Genomic DNA, 18,826 nt, shown 5'->3' with positions numbered 1-18,826 from the left:
AATTGTCTGACTTTCCTGGGGCCGGTGTTAAAGGGCTTAATGTGCTTACATCTCCTGGTTCTTGTTAGAAACCGAACACCAGAATTGCTGCATTTACTGCAGACATCTAATTGGAAGACGCTGTGAAGACCATGCAAGAGTGGCTGCTAAAAATATAAGTACAATAAAACAGCGATTTTCAACTAGGCCTTTGTGGCCGTGGTATCAATAGGGTAATAATAATCTCTCCACTTTGTTGTCAAGTAGTCACTCAGTCTTGTCTTTATTTGAGTGAAGGAAGTGTTGCAGGTGATTACTTGCATTGACACAATCCAATGGATCCTTTAGGTTTTCTAGTTTCATATGATACCAGTATCTTTACTCAAGCTTTAAAACTGAGCCAGTTACAACCTAAAAATCTCATACATTAAAGTTCTCATACACTGTAATGCATAACAGTGGAACACCGTTCGTTTCTTTGAAAAGCTGTGTGATTTTTATGCCTGTGTGCCGGCGACAGTCGTGGCTGGAGTCATTATGTTTTCTGTCCGTCCGGCCCGTTGAATGTGATATCTCAGGAACACCTGGAGGGAATTTCTTCAAATTTGGCACAAAGGTCAAGGTCACTGTGACCTCATAAAACAGTTTTTTGGCCATAACTCAAGAGCTGATATATTTGCATATAAGAATTCAGATGCTCCACAATTTCACACAAATGTGTAATCTAACTATAAAGCGAGGAATCTCTGTCTGTCTTCTCGTATATCCTTTGCATATCTCGAGAATCGCTCATCTGGTCTACTTTACACTTGGCAGGTGTATTGCTGGGGACCCCATAGAGTGCCTTGTCGCATTTGGTGCAATTTGGACTCACGACACGTTGAATTTTAATTAACTTTGAATAAACAAGTGAATGGCACTGTGTTCAGCAGCGGGTTTCAGGGCTCTGCAGACTGAGATGAGCATGTCGTCCTGGAGTCAACGAGCACCGAGTGGTTCTCAACACTGCTGCAAGCAGCACTGCCTCGGGGCCAAGCAATCAGCCCATTCCGAACGGGCACGCCACCAACAGGCACTGCACTAGTAGAATCAAATTATGAAGTGGTGACATTTTGGACAGACATGGATATAAACTTGGCTGTTGGTGGAGGCAATTGGAGGATATTCCCTGACATTGAGCTATGACAAAAAAGATGGTTCAATTAGTTGATCAACAGAAAATTGACCAATTAAAAGTATTGGTTATCCATTAAAGTAATTGTCCTTATCATATATTATACTAAATTGAACATGTTTGTTTGAACTGTTGGTCAGACAAAATGAGACATTTGATAATGTGACCCTGATCTCTGAGAAATCTTTCACTGATTTCTGATGTTTTGTAGACCAAACAGTTAATACATTACTTGCCATAGATTTTGCATACATTTTTCATATTGCGATGTGTATATTGATATAAAACATAACGATTTCAGCCACATCCCCCAGGCCTACATAAAATCTCTACCACACAGTAAACACTAATTTAGAGTAGGGTCAGTTTCTGGAGGTCAGGAAACCCGGCACATGTGTGATTTACTCTGACCTATATAAACCACCATAGCATCGCTGAGCTGTAGAGGAAGCTGTCAAAATGTGATGTATAGTCCGGTGTAGCTGACACCGTGTCTGCAAGGTCCTCATTACACCGTAACCTACATCCAGAGGACCAGACCAGGTCAAAGGTGTAAAACAATCACCTTCTCCCTTCCAGGACCCGGTGAAGACGGTGGAGGAGACAGTGGCCCGTAAAGGACCCGAGGTGCCGAGGAACAGCGAGCAGAAGATCATTACCACTGCTGCTGACCTGACGGCGATATTGCCCCCACCCCCGCCTCCGATACCCCCGCGCCCGGCCGCACGCTCGCCCCGGCTCCCTTCCTTCACAGAGTATTTCAGCATGCAGAGCGGAGGAGGAGGAGGGTTTGGAACGAAGGCGTGAGACAGGACGGAACAGAGATGGGTGGAAGGCATGGAGGGAATGGACAGAATGACAATACAACGTAAAGAAAAGAGGCACAGTGGAAATGAAGATGTTCAAAGACGCCGCAAAAAAATTAAAAGTTTGGAATGTATGAAGAAGAGACGAGAAAAGTGAAACCCTTTTTTCACCTGTGAATCTAAACAACCTGAATGGAGGAGTGAGGGGTTGAAATGGCTGTGAGATAGGAGGAGTGCTGAGCTTGTTAAAGAATAAAGAAGCAATAAATATTTGATGTTGACCAGTAAAAGGCACACAGGGAGAAAGATGACAAAGTGGATGTAGCCAGAGCAATAGGATGATAGCTGTGCACGGTGCGGAAATGAACAAAATTCTTGAAATACTTCTATTCAAAAATTCATGAGTCATTGATGGTGTGTTTGAAGGAGTTTGTAAATAGCTAAAACTGGAGAGAGCTACCACTCTATATAGTTTTATTTCCACATCATTAAATTCCAGTTGGTGCTGTGACCATCAGAAAAAAATCTCATGCCATTACATTTATTCAAGTCATGTAAAAAAAAAAAGACTTTTTTATGTTTGACACATTTTGATAAAGCATAGATATTATATGGAGTTTGTTGGGTTCATTTATATTCTTATATGCCTTCATTGCAGCTGGTTATTCTGGATTGATATGCTGATGTGTAAATGTAAAATGTCACGTTTACTGTGGGCACTTCTAGGTACTCGTAAAACACGCATGTTTGTATCGTATTTCCCGTCCAAAAAAAGCTGATATATGTAACTCCACGTGACCATACAATATTCGCTTATTGTGTGTATTGAAATCTATACTTTTGTAAATACATACAATAGGCTTTAGTATATTTTTGACTGGATAAATTCTGTTAATTGTTATTCCAATCCAAAACTTGCGCTGTGTGGAACATGAAACCTGTGTTGGTTTAACTGGAGTGCAGAATATGCCTGCTCAAAAATGTCATTTAATGTGTATGTAGACGTTGGTGAATGTATTGATGCAATACAGCACAAGGACAGGGGTGATTTTCAAGTTACTGGAGTACCACAGTACACCGAATATTCTTTGGCTTTCAACTACAACACATCCATGATTTAAGAGCAGCCTTTTTTAAACATACGAGTAACTTCATCCTCACCCCTGTCTAGTACCTGAAACATGAATATTTGTTGGCTTTATGTTCAAATAATACTAGTTTTTATATCCCCTAACATTCAGCTAAAGACAGCAACAAAAAAAAAAGCCTTGTAGATCAACTGTGAAAACAGCAACACAACTGTACATTTTGTCTGTCCTGCATGGAGCACTTTAATGTTCCTGGTCTTAGTCTGTTTATTCGTGATGATGTCACCTTATAAGACTGCTTTGAAACCTGTATTCACACATCTTACGAGTAGTATTTCAGACGCATACACCTGTAAATACAGTCTGAAAAAACGTCATGGACTGTCCGGACATTTTTAGGGGAACGTGTCATGCTCAGTCAACGTGATTTAACATTGAATTGCTGGAGTTGATAAGTCGTGTAAGTGTGTCACTGAAGCTGAGTTTTCCTGCAATTCAGAAACTAAAAAAAAAGGACCTGTGAAAGGACACCAGTTTTATCTTGGCTGCGTTCATTGATTTCTGATTTGTAAAATAATGGTGGAACTCAGCTTATAGTCAATCAATGGCAATCTCACTGTAATGGAGTACTGTAGGATGTTAGGACTGTGGTGTGTAACCTGTAAGAGTGTAGTCAGAGGTGTAATGATACTTGAGCTAGAGTACTAGTCGTTATTTCTGATTGTGTCCGGTTTATATTTGGCACGTTTGCCATTTCGTCTGCTGTTGCCTATTATGGTTGCCATGACTCGACTGAACAGGACACCGGGGTGATTCGACTAACGGACAGGCTGACTGAAATGTATCACTGCTTCGACCTTGTGTATATTACTGACATCCAATTACAGGACTGAGACACTTGACGAAAAGAGATTATGTATGCATGACAGAAAACAGCACAGCTTTTAGGCTACTCAGAGCGATCTGGTTAAGAGCACATCACTAAAGCACTGTTCAAATGCATTTTAATGGTGTCAAATGACAATTCTAAATATGCTGTACATATACACTTTTTGCCAAAAATAATAAAAAATATGGTTTTATTAGAGGGCTCGTCTGGGTGTGTGTGTTATTTGGCTTAATAGGCAAGAGCGTCTGTGTTCCAGTTAGGACAAGGGCATGTGTCCAAAGGAGTCAATCTAATATCCGTAAATCATATTTAGAATCTGTTCTCATTACAAGACTCCATTAAAGTAAAACACCACAGGGACAGACTCCAGGCTGGTCGCAATCTGATCTAGGCTAGCCTAATTATTTCACAGCCCCTGCCAGTATCCCACCCTGTGACTGCTGAAGTGCAGAGTCGCAACAAACTGCGCCTGTCTGTGCTTGCTTTCCAGTAATGGTTTACATTTGTAAATGGCTTTTCAGGCTAATCGCCGCCAAACGTCTTACATTATTCTGTAACCATTTGTGATGTTCAGTTCAGGATTCAGAAGTCCAATACAGTAGTTCAACAAATTGTAAATTTTGTCTTTGACTTGTGCTTCTGTTTTTAAAAAGCATTTTATGGTAAGGTGTGTTTTATTGTTTGTCCACCAGGATGACACAATTAAAAAACCCGACAATATAGTACAGCATAATAGACTTTTTTCCACAGCAGACATTGACTTGTCATAAAGGGTTTCTGCATAGTTCACCGAATTAAATTAACTTTTTTCTGAATGAAGCAGGTGGGCTCTAATGAAAGATGCTATCCAGTTGTATTATTGGAAATGTAGGATCCAGTGTTTTTGAAGTTTGACCCGTACTAAGGACTAAAAGTCAGGATCTCTCTTCTCTGCTGCTTTGACTTTTTTGACCACTTTTTAAAAAAAATAATAATAATCTGTATCACAGGTCCCCATAATTAAAGGTGCTATTGATAACATTGATAACATTCAGCCACTATATGTTGCATTCTCCCCCGTTCCATTGCATTTAATTCACAAGTCATTGCCAAGCACTTACCATCAAACTCAGCCATTTAGCAGTTTTTTCCACACTAGCTGACGACCCGGAGATACCACATGATACCAACGTTGACACAAGCAGTGTTAGAAGTGGGAACTAAATGTCAGATATCTTCCACAGAGATAAACAAAACATTCATTTTGGACCCGCCAATTTTAAATGATTTATTCAGTCATAATTTCTTTCAGGAAAAGTCATACTTTTATTCAGCACCTTTCTAAAGGCTCTGTGGATGTATTCATTTTTTTTAAATATTTGTCTACATAAAAATTTGTATCCATAACATTTTTAAAAGAAGTGCATGTGAATGACCCCTTTAATGTGTACCAGAAAAGCATTTTTCCTCTTGTGCACTGCTGTTGTGTTGGCCAAATCTTGTTCAGAGAAATAAGATGAAAATCTCTTACTTCTGTTAAGAAATAACATTTATTAATACATAATCATTCATAAACATTTTACAGAAATATTCTTGGCTTCAGGTGACACTGGAGCTTTTGAACTGTTTTTCGGTGAAGAAATGAATCAGTGTCTATGAGCCACAACCTGCAGCATCTGCTAGTGACTCTTCAGAGGCATTTCAGCACCCAACCGTCATCCTCCAGCGACCGCTACCACCGATCCAACACCAAGATGGTTCTAATTAAGCTTTTGCAGACAACTGTTGTGCCATCTCCTCTCTGTAGCCTTTGAGCAGCTGGTTGATAAGTGTCAGTTCGTTCTCCTTTTTCACAGGATAGAGAGGCGGGAAGGGGTTGCCTTTGTACTCCAGGACTGCCATCTTAGCTTTGTCCAGGTTTTGTCTGTTGGGGATGCGTGCCATCCGCGTGTAGCTGTTCGACTGAGTCTCGAACCGTGGAGCAAGGACCTTGAAGAGCTTTGGGACCAGATCCTTTTCCTGAAGAGAAGAAGAAGAAGCACACTCAAACTAAACAACGACTTCACAAGAACTGTTTTACATTCAGAGTGACACAGCTTGTATCTTCACAAAAGTTGAGAAGAGCTGCCGACACGTACCGTCAGCCAGAAACTGGCCATTTTCATCGCCTTCTCATCGGTGTCTCCCTTTTTGGCGTAGTCAACCAGCTGGTAGGAAATGAAGCAAGAAAATACATTCAGTCAGAGTGTGTGGAAGAAAGAGGAATTTAAATCAGAATATATTGCATTTTAGACCGTCCTCATATAAAAATATAATATTAACATAAAGTTAGACGTTGTGGGATGAACATTTTTTGGACAGAGCAAAATCAAACTGTCAGGTGGCGCAGTAATTGTCATACTAGATCCAGGGACCCTAACGCATCCTGGAGGAGGTCTTAGGGCAGGGAATCAAATTAGCAGCTGCCACCTGCCATATAACAGGGTAAATGTTGGCTGTGGCAGGTGAACATTTCAGGTCACCTGCCACCATGGCAGACAGGTTTTCCTTATATTAAGAAATATTATTTTTAAAAAGCAATTCTAAAGCCTTAATTAAATATATGGTAACACTTCATTTTACAGGTCCACAAATTTTATGGTAATTAGGTCATAATTAGCAAGTTACCTATTTGAAATTTCTTTGGAATTACAAAAATTGAATTAATATATTGAAAATGACTATTATAAACATTATTTGATAATTATATTCGGCTATTTCTCAATAGATGGTAATTGATTTAATACATTAATGATTATTAATTATTATATAATTATTAAATCATGTTTATAATAAAGTAATTTTCAATAAATTCTGAGGTAAATATTGGGATAATTTGGCAGTAATTCAAAAGAAATTTCAAATAGGTTACTTGCTAATTATTACCTTATTACCATGACATTTGTGGACCTGTAAAATGATACCAAATATAGTCATGGATTAAGGTTAAATTATGTATTCCATCATTCTACAGTCTGGCACCTCTGACTCAGTGTTCTACTTAGATTTCAGAAGTGGCAGACTAAAAAAAAATGAGTGGCTGATAGAAATGTTCAGTGACCTGCCACAGTGGCAGGTGAGGAAAAAGGTTAATTTCAGTCCCTGTCTCAGGGGTTCTGCATGAATACTTCAACCATCCTCTCATTATAATCACTAGCAGTTGGCACAGTGCAAACATTTTCAATAATGACTAAACTGATCACACTTATTATATACAGAAAGGTAGTTGTGTGCAGACACCTTGTTCAATATTTAGTCCAGGTTAGTTAAGGAAGTGGAGAGTTTATTTATTTGCACATATATAAAACTGCACAAGATCCAGTTAATGAAAAATAAACAAGAAATGTGTCAGGAGAGGTCAAGAAGCCACAGGCTTATACACAAAGGACCTCCCCACCAACCCCAGGAGAAAAACAAACAATAACAAAAAAGGAAGAAAGATCTAAACTAACATTACTTTAAAAATACAACAAAAGTTAAACAACAATAAGAAGTACACAAGAGCTGTTTCAGTTTGTGGATGATTCTCTTCCTTGAACAGATTGATATTAAAATCTCCTGAGAGATAACAAAAAAAAGCTCCCACAACTTTACTGGACTTTAAAAAAGCACCGTTTTGCTGTTATTTCTATTCTATTATTGACTTTTCTTCTTCCACTCTAATATTTTAAGGACAAAAAAACCTTCACCAAATGCCTGGTGGGTATCGATATAGATATTGATCCTTCACACTGACAACATTTCAGGACGAAATATGTATTTTATGTAACTTTTATACTGTTTTCATTTGGCTAAATATAAGTGGTCAAACGTGAGCTTAATTAACAGCAATTAGTTCATTAATTAGTAATTCATTATCAGCTATCACCGGGTCGTGGTTACCTTCTCCGCGTAGAAGCGGACCTCATCAGCTCGGGCCGCGGTGGTCTCGATCCTCTCGTGTCGGACCAGACCTGTCAACATGTTCCGCAGCATGTTGATCCGGGACTGCGGACCCAGACCCATCTTCCGGGCCACCCGGCCGTGAGAGATCAACATCAGCAGCGAGAGACGCATCTTGTCCGGTTAGATTCACCCGCTGAGTCCGAGACAGAACAAACTGTATACTAGCTTCAACCAGCGCTCTTCTCTATCTGATACAAAGCAGTTATCTCAATGTAATAACAACAAACCCGGAGGTCAGCGGAGCCGATGCGAAGTGTGCATCGTTTGACATTGGTGGTGCGTCGTCAAATATGTCCGACTTGGTCACGGAACTGGAGAGCGACAGTTCCGCTTAGCTCCCTTGCATCCAGACGATGAAAACCAAGACCCTGTTGGCTTTTTTTTAAAGTTTTCTTTCTTTCTTTCTTTTTTTATTTATTCATTTGTTTATTTGTTTATTTTTTTATTTATTTAATTTATTTTTCTCTCCATTTTTTTAATCCATATTTTATTTTATTTTATTTTGTTATGAGGAAAAGGAAGAAAAAGAAAAAAAGGGAAAATATATGCATATATATATATATATATATATATATATATATATATATATATATAAAGGAAAAAAAAACAAGAGCCACAGTAAAAATGTCAAAAATATTCTTTAAAATAAGTGACAGAGGACATTTGGGGGTCTGTATATATTTGTAACGTTGTTTGTTTTGATTGTCAGTATATACAAAGGTTTATAATTTTTTTAATTCTTTATTGCTTTTATGCATACACAAATAAAACACAAATATAACAACGAAACTTGCAACAGTGCAGCGAAGGGTTCAGTGTACAATTGATGATGCAGTATACAGGGTTATTTTCTGATTAAAACATTTTCCAATAACTTACAGTATTGACCTGGTTCACAGAACTTGAGAGCGACAGTTCCGCTTAGCTCCCTGCATCCAGACGATGAAAACCAAGAAGAGTCACAGTAAAAATATCAAGATATTATTTAAAAATAAGTGACAGAGGACATTTTGGGGGCGGTCTGTATATATTTGTAACGTTGTTTGTTTTAATTGTCAGTATATAGAAAGGTTTACAATTTTTTTTTTGTCACTTTAGTCTTTAATGCTTTTATGCATACACAAATAAAACACAAATAAGATAAGATAAGATATTTCTTTATTAGTCCCGCAGTGGGTAAATTTGCAGTGTACAGCAGCAAAGGGGATAGTGCAAAAAACAAGATGCATCAACTAACACAGTAAAAAAACAGCTAAACAAAGTGTAACAAAAATTTGAACCATTTAAATAGAAGGAAGTATAAAAATAGGAGCAGTATATACAATATTGACAATAAACAGACTATTAACAAAATTGCACAAGTGGAAAATGATATTGCACAGTGAGAATGAATGAATGAATGAATGAAATTCCACCTGAAAATATCAGGTTATTGTCAATCTATTATTTATTTTATTTATTTAATTGGGAAATCAAGCTCAATATCATTTAAAAAATATATTTCAGTGTATCCCAAGTTCTACAGACTTTTAATTATTTTTGAAAAACTATTTCTTCAACTTTTTATTATTTGTGTAAAACTGCATAGCCTAAATGACGTCATTTGGTTAAGGTGGTAAAGCCTCACCTGCTGGCAGCAGCAGGGGGACAAAAGTATGATTTTAGTGGTTACTGATGACCTAATTCTGGATCAGTGCATGACATAAAATATCCTAGATTGCTGCTGTTATGTATGCTATCATTAATCAGTGTAATTAATCATTAAGTGGCTGGATATAATAGTTTTAAAAGTCATACTTGCTGTAAATGTCAAGTTCCTCTGTGTGTGGGAAAACAACAATGCGCATGCTCAACGCCGTTGTGTCTGTCGTCATGGCGACGTTGATTACGTAACGGTTCTCCAAGAAAATGGCTAGCTGCTAGCTTGTCAGAGAAGACGCCTTTTTTGTTTTCCTTGTGCGTTAATTCTTCGGAAGGAGATGGAACCTGGTCAAGAACAGGCTTTCAGGATCTCAAGCATCTTCCTGAGAAGATTTACCAAACACGAAAGCAGCAGGACAACGCGGGCTTTGCTCGGTAGAGCTAACGTAGCTAACGTTAGCCTAACTCAGGGGTCTCTTAGCAACCTGCAGCTCCGGAGCCTCATGCGGCTCTTTAGCTCCTCTCCAGAGGCTCCCTGTGGATTTATAAAAATAGAAATGAATAACTGTTTTTTGTTTACATTTTCATTTTTATTTATCATTGTTGTAGGTCTATGGTACGACGGTATGACGGAGTGTTAGGGCCACATTGAGGAAAAAGAAAATATCTGAGATTTCAAGAATAAAGTCATATTACGAGAAAAAAGTCAAAAGTTCATGAGAAAAAAATTTAATATTATGGGAATAAAGTCAGAATATTATAAAGTAGTAATTTTACGAGCTATTTTCTTTTTTTCTCGTAAAGTTATGACTTTATTCTCATAATATTATGACTTTATTCTCATAAAGTTATGACTTTATTCTCATAATATTAGGACTTTATTCTCATAAAGTTATGACTTTATTCTCATAATATTATGACTTTATTCTCGTAAAGTTATGACTTTTTTTTCTTGTAATATTATGACTTTATTCTCGTAAAGTTATGACTTTTTTTTCTTGTAATATTATGACTTTATTCTGGAAATCTCAGATGTTTTTTCCCTCAATGTGGCCCTAATACTCCGTAGTACATTTGCTCTTTGATCCACTGCATTAGACTTATATACTATAAACTGTGTTACCTTCATCACAATGATTAAATGTTTTGCAGCTCCAGACAGATTTTTATTTCATTTTTATTTTGACTAAAATGGCTCTTTTGATAGTAAAGGTTGCTGACCCCTGCGTTAGTCCAACGTTAGCTTAACTGAAGGCGCACACAAACAGGGGAAGAGCAGTGACGTCATCACGTCGAGGAGAACAGGTACGTGCTCAGCCTGATTATCACCTGTGTTAAACTGTTTGGAAATATTGTGTAATTTTCAGTTTTTTGCCACACCAAAAAAAAAAACGCTACTGATAATATATTTTTTAATTTTAGTACAATAGACCTGTGGACCTAATACAGTGGAGGCTGGTCTAAATAGAGGCAATAAAGGATGCTCCTATTTTTGAGAGGCAAGAGGGAGACCAAAATTACAAAGGCGTATTAAGGCCACATTGAGGGAAAAAAAAATCTTACGTAATATTAAGACTTTTTTTCTTGTTAAATTACGACTTTATTCTCGCAATTTTACAACTTTTTTTCTCGTAAAATTATAACTTTATTCTCGTAATATTACGACTTTTTTGTCGTTAATTTATGACTTTATTCTCCTAATTTTCCAACTTTTTTTCTCGTAAAGTCATGGCTTTATTCTCGAATTCTCAAATTTTTTTTCCTCAATGTGGCCCTACTCCGTCGTACAAAATATAAAAAAGAGTAAATTGCTGAAATAAACCATTACCAAGTCTCAGTATAATTTATATAATATTTTTCTTTCTTCTTTGAAAAAAAATCAATTATTGAATCAATTCTAATTCAAATGCTTTAAAGCGACACCTGCAGATTTGTAAATGATATATAGACTATTGGAAGAAGGTCTGGATTCTTCCTCATAAATACATAATAGTGAATGAGGTTAAGGAAGTGTCCTTCAAAATTATTCATGAATATTATCCTGTCAATCACTACATGAAGAAATTAATAAAGACACAAAGACCTTTGCAGATTTGTCATTGATCATATCTTTAAAGGCATTATTATGAGAAATGTGGTGTTTGGTTCCTTCAAAAAAAAAAAAAAATATATATATTTTCTTATAATAAAATGTCTATGTTTTCTTTTACTCATTTATTCATAAATATAAATTTAACAACAAATAACTTATTTTGTTGTTTACTTGAAGGATGTTGAGCAATATGTGAAACAGCTTTCTAATTTGACAAAGAAAAAGGCTATGTGTAGGTTTTAATATTTTAGTTTAGTGTGATATACCCTTGGCTCTTTTGTTATTGTTATACTGAACATTAATTATGCTCTTTTGTTTAATATAGAAAGAAAGTAGAGATAATTAGCCAACCAGTGTAAAATAACATGGTTGGTTTTCCTCCTTTTTGAGTCATCAGCCGCCACTTGTCTGAAATAAAGTTGAATTTAGACAGTGTCAGCAGAATTGCATTGCTAGGCAACAGCTTGGGTCCATGTTTACTTCCTGTCAGCTTATGTCATTCAAATAAACTGAAATAGTCTATATATAAAACTTATCACAGGCTTTATTAAGTTAAATATTTCCCTCATTTCATTCATCATGTGGATTTGCCAGGCAGATCAGAAGGACAGAGAAAGAGAGAAACTAGAGAGAGAGATACAAACTAAAAACACATACTAAAAATGCTGGTGTTACGCTTGTTTTATTGCAATCTCCATTACAACAGGCAGAGTTTCATTGACACAGGATTTTGCGGTATAAAAACCGCTGTAGCAGACGTGTGATTGGACTGGATTCAGTTAGAGGCAATGGTGCTCTGCAGCCAGTCTGTGAAAATGCAGGTCTGATGCAAGAGAGAGGGAAAAAGGCATATTGAAAAAGTTGTCACACCAGGCTTTGAGAGTATTTCTGTGTCATAAAAGAGAAATAAGTGATTGCTGTGGGAAGCTTTTTTTTTTTACCTTGGCATAGACACCTGGGTGGTTCCTCTCTGCACACCCAAAGCCCCAGGACACAACACCCTGCAGCTCTCCGTCACACACAACAGGACCACCAGAGTCACCCTGGGAGTGGGGAAGCAAAGCAGTTTATAGTATTTGAAAGTCTCAACTAAGTGCTGCTGAGGGTACTAAACAAGTCATAATACACATTTAGTAACAGCAGAGATATACCTGGCAGGAGTCCTTGCCTCCCTCCTTGTATCCAGCACAGAACATGGCCTCGGTGATCATGCCGGGGTAGGAGTGGTCACAATCCTCCTCAGACAGGATGGGGATTTCCAGGCACTGCAGTTTGTTACTATCAGCAGCTTTGGAGATGCAGAATCAGAGACACAATGATGATGGACGAATGTAAAGTGAATAACAGAAGTGGAGACGGTGTTTGATTCTCACCGGAGCTCATGGTCACACCCCATCCAGAGACCGTGCATGTGACGCCAGCGGGGGCGCAGCTTGTGGGCAGAGCCACCGGCTTCACGTACTGGTTGATGGTGGCGGGTTCGCTCAGTTTGATCAGCATGATGTCATTGTTAACCAGCCAGGACTCGTAGTTGGGATGAGGGATCACGAGGGAAGCAGAAATTATCTGCTCGTTGCCATCCAGCCACCAACGGTTGTGATCGCCGAGGACAATATCCATTTTGCTGAATGAGAGGAAGAAGTTGTGAGGGAGACAGAGAGAATGGAGAATAGGAGGGATGATTTGTGCTTTTTGTTGTTTTGAAGATGATGTTTGAGGAGCACCCACGATTTGTAGCAGTGAGCGGCAGACACCACCCAGTTCTCGTTGACCAGGGAGCCACCGCAGAAGTGGTAGCCAGAGTTCAGGGACACCTGATGGGGCTGGGAGTGAGGCGTGCACTCATACCCTCCAACAATTTTGTCATCTTCTGTGGCAACTGAAAAGAACGTTATTTATATCCCTAGCAAAGACCGAATAGTATCTGTACAAAAATGTATCTCCTTTGCCTCTTCTGTGTTTTTCTGGGTCATAGATTTTCTTTGGCAGATAATTAATCCAGTCTGAAAGGCATAATATTTCCCACACTAAATCCATTCTGCGATTACCTCAAAATGTCAATGCTTTCTAAATGTGGTCCATACTTACACACAGCTCCAAGGAGCAGAGCAAAGACCAGAGACCTCATGATTGGTTGATGCCACGTGGAGATGCAAAGATTTTCTTGTCACCCATGCCGGGTTTTTATCGAACGCTGGAACCTATGCCAACTGTCGAAGCACACCCCTGGTGCTGCTGACCAATCAAAACCTTCAAATAGTGCTGATGGGAATAGTTTGCCATTAGGGCTGCCCCCTCTCAGTCGATTAGACTAATCTGTTGTTTTGGTCGTAGTTAACCAGGGCTTCTTTAGTCGATTAGTCCTTTTTATGCTCTTTTAATGCTGAATGACTTATTTCTAAGAAACTTATGAGCACATCTCTGGTAAAGATTTAAAGTGGTGCTTTTGTGTGATTCTTTGTGGAGAAACTCAGTTTTACAGATTTGTTGATTAAATCAACTAAACTAATTAGTCAATAAAATCGTATGAGTGTTAGCTGACTAAGGATTTCTTTGATTTGTGTCGGGGACAGCCCTATTTGCCATACTTACTAAAATTCATAATTTTAATGTGACTCTGGTTTAAGGATTCCGCTCAGTATTGTCGCATAAATGCAGCTTGAAACAGTATGTATTATTTTAGTGATCCGTTGTTGCACTGGTCTGGTTTGAGTAGAGTACAGTATGTTTTGTGCAGGTTGTAATCAGCATCGTGACCTTGGTCTGGCCCCAGATGCAGTGCCAGGTGGAGCTTCTCTCACAGACCAGTGGCTCTGGCCTTCGCAAATGAAAACTGCAGGGAAGGCTCTCCTATACAGAAAAACTACTTCAAAATGTATATATGAATTATTTCTCTTTCTCTCAATTTTGTTCAATACAGTTTCTGTTGGCATGATAATGTGTCATGTCACGAGGACAATATTGTCAAAGTGAAGAATGAGTTAGAATAAAGAAAATACTTAATACATTAACTAATAAAATAATTAAAAAATACATAAACAAAAAAGTGAAATAATGTTAAATCAAAAATGGCATTAAATTAACATATCACAACTTATGCAAAATAACCACAATGATCACAATGATCACTAAAATACAGCACACTGAGACACTAATATTTGTCACATTCAGTGATGAAACTTCTTTCTGACTTTGACCCAGTTTGTAACATAAAGTGACGTATTGTGCTGCTAAATATGCTACCAAATCACATTTCCACAGTATTCTACTCTAATATGATTTACATTTGTCACATTTTAAAAGAAAGAACATCTCAGTCTGTATTTTTATCAGCTCTATCTCAGCTTTAGATTTTTATCAGTGAAATGATTTTCTGCTACTTCGTATACTCACAATTACACATACTAACACAACCACAGTTCTGTTATTTTGTCTATTGCATTTGTTTATCTGTTTATCTATTTAATTCATCTGCAGGGGTGTTGTTTGCTCTATAAATAAATTGGCTTAATTTGACGTGACTCTCACGTTAATGGGCTGTTTGCAGACAGAGCTGATAATATTTGACAAGGGTTCAGGTAATCCTGATTAAAATGAATAGAAACGTATTCATTGGTTATTATCTTAAAAATCTGAATGCATCATAATGTAAAACAAATAAAAAAACACTCAAAAATTAAATGAAATAAATGGTGCCCTGAAGTTGTGCCAACATTTAGCTGCAATTATGTATGTAATGTACATAAATTACATTTAAAAGGCTATAAGCAGGCACTACTTCATATTCTGAATCCAGAGTTCTGTTCATGTGAGTCTATTAAACCAATTTTAACACCAGCAGAAGTATTATAAGCATTAAAGTCAGATATCTGTAACAGGATTAACTTTTATGTAATGTATGTATCAAATGATCAGTGCTCTTTATCAGATTGCCTGTTTTTTTGTTTAAGACTTTACTGCACTGGACAAATGTTGCATGCAACGCATTGTATAGCATATTTTTGTAATTGACAAGATCAGTATTTATAGTAGATATACGATATGAGGTAATTGCCTTGTTCATACTGGATCCTAAAGAGCATTAATCACCTTTGTGAAATATGAAGTTACATTTTAGAGTGTTGTGATGAAAATATTGGGGCTGGGTGATTTTGAAAAAAAATATCTAATTGCGATTATTTTGACAATTCACAATATTAGAAGGAGTGATAATTTTTACATCATTATTCTCATTTTCATTGAAAAACATATTAAAATGATTATTGTTTGAATTCTGCAGGGATCTGTACCAAACTGATGTTTTCTCAAGTGTGTAGAATATGATGTGTAGGCCAGGACATCTCTGCAGCATGACAATATTTAATTTAAAATGGTTTTTTGACACACATTTGCCCTTTAACAAATATTGTCTCCATATTGTGATTTTGATAGAATTAAGATCAATTGTTCAGCCTAGAAAATATCATGATGTAGGAAAACGCAGGCAAAAATTGAGAGAAACGTAATTTGAAAGTCAAGATGTAAGACTTTATTGACTCAGATGGAAAATGACTGCACATAGTTCAAAACTCGACAACAATAAATGGAGTTAGAATGGTAGAAGAAAGGCAGCAGAGTCATAAGATGGTGGTCGCAGGATCAGACTTAATAGCTGGCCATGGTGCTCTCCAGCCAGTCGTTGAAGAGGCAGACCTGTGAATGGAGACAGAACGAAGGTTTGTTAGCAAATATGATTATTTTAGCTGGGCATGCGCAATGTGAAATTTAAATGTCAAATAGCCATATTATTTATTATGGAGATATTTTATGTTTACCCTGGCGTAGACACCGGGGTGGTCCCTCTCAGCACATCCGTAGCCCCAGGACACAACACCTTGCAGCTCACCGTTGCACACGACGGGTCCACCAGAGTCACCCTGAGAACAGAGAGAGTATGTGTGAAGAAAATTCTGGATTTGCAACTGAGATGTACTGGTGTAGACCCTGAAGAGTCCTCTTGTTACATACCTGGCAAGAGTCCTTGCCTCCCTCCAGGTATCCAGCGCAGAACATGGCGTCAGTGATCATGCCGGGGTAGGAGTTATCACAGTCCCTCTCAGACAGGATGGGGATGTCCAGGCACTGCAGCTTGTTTCCGTCAGCGGCTACAATGTATAAAAGAAAGTATGGGTGGAAAAGGTTTAGAATAACACAATAATGTTGCCCAGAAACATTCTGTAACTCCTGGCGAGTTAAAATGCAGATGTTACTCACAGGAGCTCATGGTGTTACCCCAGCCAGTGACTTTGCACATGGTGCCAGCGGGGGCACAGCTGGTGGGCAGAGCCACAGGCTGCACGTACTGGTTGAGGGTGGCGGGCGTGCTCAGCTTGATCAGCATGATGTCGTTGTTGATGTTGTAGGAGCTGTAGTTGGGGTGGCGGATGACGCGGGAGGAGCGGATGAACTGCTCGTTTCCCTCGGTGACCTTGATGTTGTGCTCTCCCATACGAACCTCCACACGACTGGAGAAGAAAGAGAGGATTAGTGGAAGCTGAGTGTCAGGACGCCTGTTAAAAGCGGATTAATTCTTGACTTTATAATATAACACAAGACGTACGACTTGTAGCAGTGAGCAGCAGACACAACCCAGTTCTCGTTGACCAGGGAGCCTCCACAGAAGTGGTAGCCAGAGTTCAGGGACACCTGATGGGGCTGGGAGTAGGGCTTGCACTCATACCCTCCGACGATCTTGTCCTCCTCCGTGGCAACTGAAAACACACAGGAGGTCAAATAGTCAGCAACCAAGTGACCTGTTTTTTTTCAATTCAGTGATTAGAACACAAGCAGAAAGGCGTATATGCTTACAAGCAGCTCCGATGAGCAGAACGAAGACTAGACACCTCATGGTTGCTGTGTGATCCTGTCGATGATCAGACTTCACCTGGAGCCCTGGTTTATATGGAACGGTTTCCTTGTTGAACACACCCCCAAGGTTATTTTTGACCAATCAGGATCCTGGAAAATATGATTCTGGGTAATGGAAAAGCAAATATTGCGTTTGCTGTGGGGTGCTCTGTTCTCACATACTGCATGGCTGGCAATTGTATGTATAATTGTAGAATTAAATGTAGCAAATTTATGTGAAAGAGCATTATTCATATGACATGGATTGATTGATCTCTGTGTGCATAATGCCTCCATGAAAAAACTACAATTTATCTTGGTATCTCTACATTAGCTAGTTTAGATGATGCATATAATTCCTAAACTAAACATTCCTTTTGTCATTTTGCATATAGTACATATGTGGTATTGCATCAGTACATGTGCTTAGGACAGGAAGTTACTCAGTAATTGGTAACCTTGACATGGACAGATTTTTGCTGTGAAGACATGGTTGCAGCTCTGCAGATGGCCTGGTTCACAACCACAGTTGTTGAATGTGGCTTTCACAGGAAAACCAACTTGCGTGTCTTTAGATAGAACGCCTCAAAAAAACAAGTAGATTCAGTAAAGTGACAAGAGACAAACAACACCAGGAAACAAAAATCACTTAATCGCACAATTACTGTGAAATCACCAGTAAGGACACTTCTCACTCTCAGTGAATAAACTCTCAATGGGATTGTAGTTTTAGTATGACTGTCGATTGATTAAAATGTTTAATCGCGATTAATCACAAATTAATCACACATTTTTTTATCTGTTCAAAATGTACTTTAAAGAGAGATTTGTCAAGTATTTAATACTCTTATCAATATGGGAGTGGGCAAATATGCTGCTTTATACAAATGTATGTAAATATTTATTATTGGAAATCAATTAAGAACACAAAACAATGACAAATATTGTCCAGAAACCCTCACAGGTACTGCATTTAGCATAAAGAATATGCTCAAATCATAACATGGCAAACTCAAGCCGGACAGGCAACAACAGCTGTCAGTGTGTCAGTGTGCTGACTTGACTATGACTTGCCCAAAACTGCATGTGATTATCATAAAGTGATTAATGTAATATTTATCACATTCAGTGATGGATCTTCTTACTGACTTTGACCCAGTTTGTGACGTACAGTGACACACTGTGCTGCTAAATATGCTACCAAATCACATTTCCACAGTGTTCTACTCTAATATGATTACATTTGTCACATTTTAAAAGAAAGAACATCTCAGTCTGTATTTTTATCAGCTCTATCTCAGCTTTAGA

The 18,826-nt window shown here is 38.1% G+C and overlaps 5 protein-coding genes across 5 annotated transcripts in view; 2 read left to right on the top strand and 3 right to left on the bottom strand.

The window, feature by feature from the left end:
* The window catches only part of tmem145 (transmembrane protein 145), a 50,523-nt gene extending 46,389 nt beyond the window's left edge, over nucleotides 1-4,134 (top strand). Inside the window, exon 15 of the mRNA XM_074654923.1 lies at nucleotides 1,733-4,134. Within this exon, the coding sequence (XP_074511024.1) occupies nucleotides 1,733-1,960 (228 nt within the window). The 3' untranslated portion in view covers nucleotides 1,961-4,134. The remainder of the gene's footprint in view (nucleotides 1-1,732) is intronic.
* Nucleotides 4,135-5,446: 1,312 nt separating this feature from the next.
* On the bottom strand, nucleotides 5,447-8,211 carry mrpl17 (mitochondrial ribosomal protein L17). The gene is made up of 3 exons (XM_074653142.1): nucleotides 7,837-8,211; nucleotides 6,054-6,122; nucleotides 5,447-5,934 (listed from the first exon to the last, which is right to left on the bottom strand). Exons 1-3 carry the CDS (start codon nucleotides 8,008-8,010, stop codon nucleotides 5,680-5,682), a joined length of 498 nt encoding a protein of 165 aa, XP_074509243.1. The 5' UTR covers nucleotides 8,011-8,211; the 3' UTR covers nucleotides 5,447-5,679.
* A 2,116-nt stretch (nucleotides 8,212-10,327) lies between these two features.
* The window catches only part of LOC141779891 (trypsin-1-like), a 22,008-nt gene continuing 13,509 nt past the window's right edge, over nucleotides 10,328-18,826 (top strand). The window contains exon 1 of the mRNA XM_074654938.1: nucleotides 10,328-10,845. The gene's annotated coding sequence lies outside the window, so the exon portion shown is untranslated. The remainder of the gene's footprint in view (nucleotides 10,846-18,826) is intronic.
* On the bottom strand, nucleotides 12,296-14,359 carry LOC141779892 (trypsin-1-like). The gene is made up of 6 exons (XM_074654939.1): nucleotides 13,721-14,359; nucleotides 13,361-13,511; nucleotides 13,006-13,256; nucleotides 12,784-12,920; nucleotides 12,574-12,675; nucleotides 12,296-12,455 (listed from the first exon to the last, which is right to left on the bottom strand). The coding sequence occupies exons 1-6, from the start codon at nucleotides 13,758-13,760 to the stop codon at nucleotides 12,408-12,410; spliced, it is 729 nt and encodes a 242-aa protein (XP_074511040.1). The 5' UTR covers nucleotides 13,761-14,359; the 3' UTR covers nucleotides 12,296-12,407.
* On the bottom strand, nucleotides 16,138-17,637 carry LOC141779889 (trypsin-1-like). Its single transcript, XM_074654935.1, has 6 exons — nucleotides 17,480-17,637; nucleotides 17,232-17,382; nucleotides 16,886-17,136; nucleotides 16,640-16,776; nucleotides 16,447-16,548; nucleotides 16,138-16,324 (listed from the first exon to the last, which is right to left on the bottom strand). The coding sequence occupies exons 1-6, from the start codon at nucleotides 17,517-17,519 to the stop codon at nucleotides 16,277-16,279; spliced, it is 729 nt and encodes a 242-aa protein (XP_074511036.1). The 5' UTR covers nucleotides 17,520-17,637; the 3' UTR covers nucleotides 16,138-16,276.

This window comes from Sebastes fasciatus, chromosome 12 (genome assembly GCF_043250625.1).
Source record: "Sebastes fasciatus isolate fSebFas1 chromosome 12, fSebFas1.pri, whole genome shotgun sequence".
Lineage (NCBI taxonomy): Eukaryota > Metazoa > Chordata > Actinopteri > Perciformes > Sebastidae > Sebastes > Sebastes fasciatus.
This window is presented reverse-complemented; position numbering and strand designations above follow the sequence as displayed.

Bases quoted from the DNA above. Each gene is read 5' to 3' on its own strand.
- mrpl17 (XM_074653142.1), bottom strand. From the start codon at position 8,010: ATGCGTCTCTCGCTGCTGATGTTGATCTCTCACGGCCGGGTGGCCCGG. The intron at 6,123-7,836 runs GTAACCACGACC...ATTTCCTACCAG, and splicing joins TCCGCTTCTACGCGGAGAAG to CTGGTTGACTACGCCAAAAA. The intron at 5,935-6,053 runs GTACGTGTCGGC...TCTTCTCTTCAG, and splicing joins TGGCCAGTTTCTGGCTGACG to GAAAAGGATCTGGTCCCAAA.
- LOC141779892 (XM_074654939.1), bottom strand. From the start codon at position 13,760: ATGAGGTCTCTGGTCTTTGCTCTGCTCCTTGGAGCTGTGT. The intron at 13,257-13,360 runs GTGGGTGCTCCT...CCTCTCATTCAG, and splicing joins GCCGCTCACTGCTACAAATC to CAAAATGGATATTGTCCTCG. The intron at 12,921-13,005 runs GTGAGAATCAAA...GCATCTCCAAAG, and splicing joins GGGTGTGACCATGAGCTCCG to CTGCTGATAGTAACAAACTG.
- LOC141779889 (XM_074654935.1), bottom strand. From the start codon at position 17,519: ATGAGGTGTCTAGTCTTCGTTCTGCTCATCGGAGCTGCTT. The intron at 17,137-17,231 runs GTACGTCTTGTG...TTTCTTCTCCAG, and splicing joins GCTGCTCACTGCTACAAGTC to TCGTGTGGAGGTTCGTATGG. The intron at 16,777-16,885 runs GTGAGTAACATC...TATACATTGTAG, and splicing joins GGGTAACACCATGAGCTCCT to CCGCTGACGGAAACAAGCTG.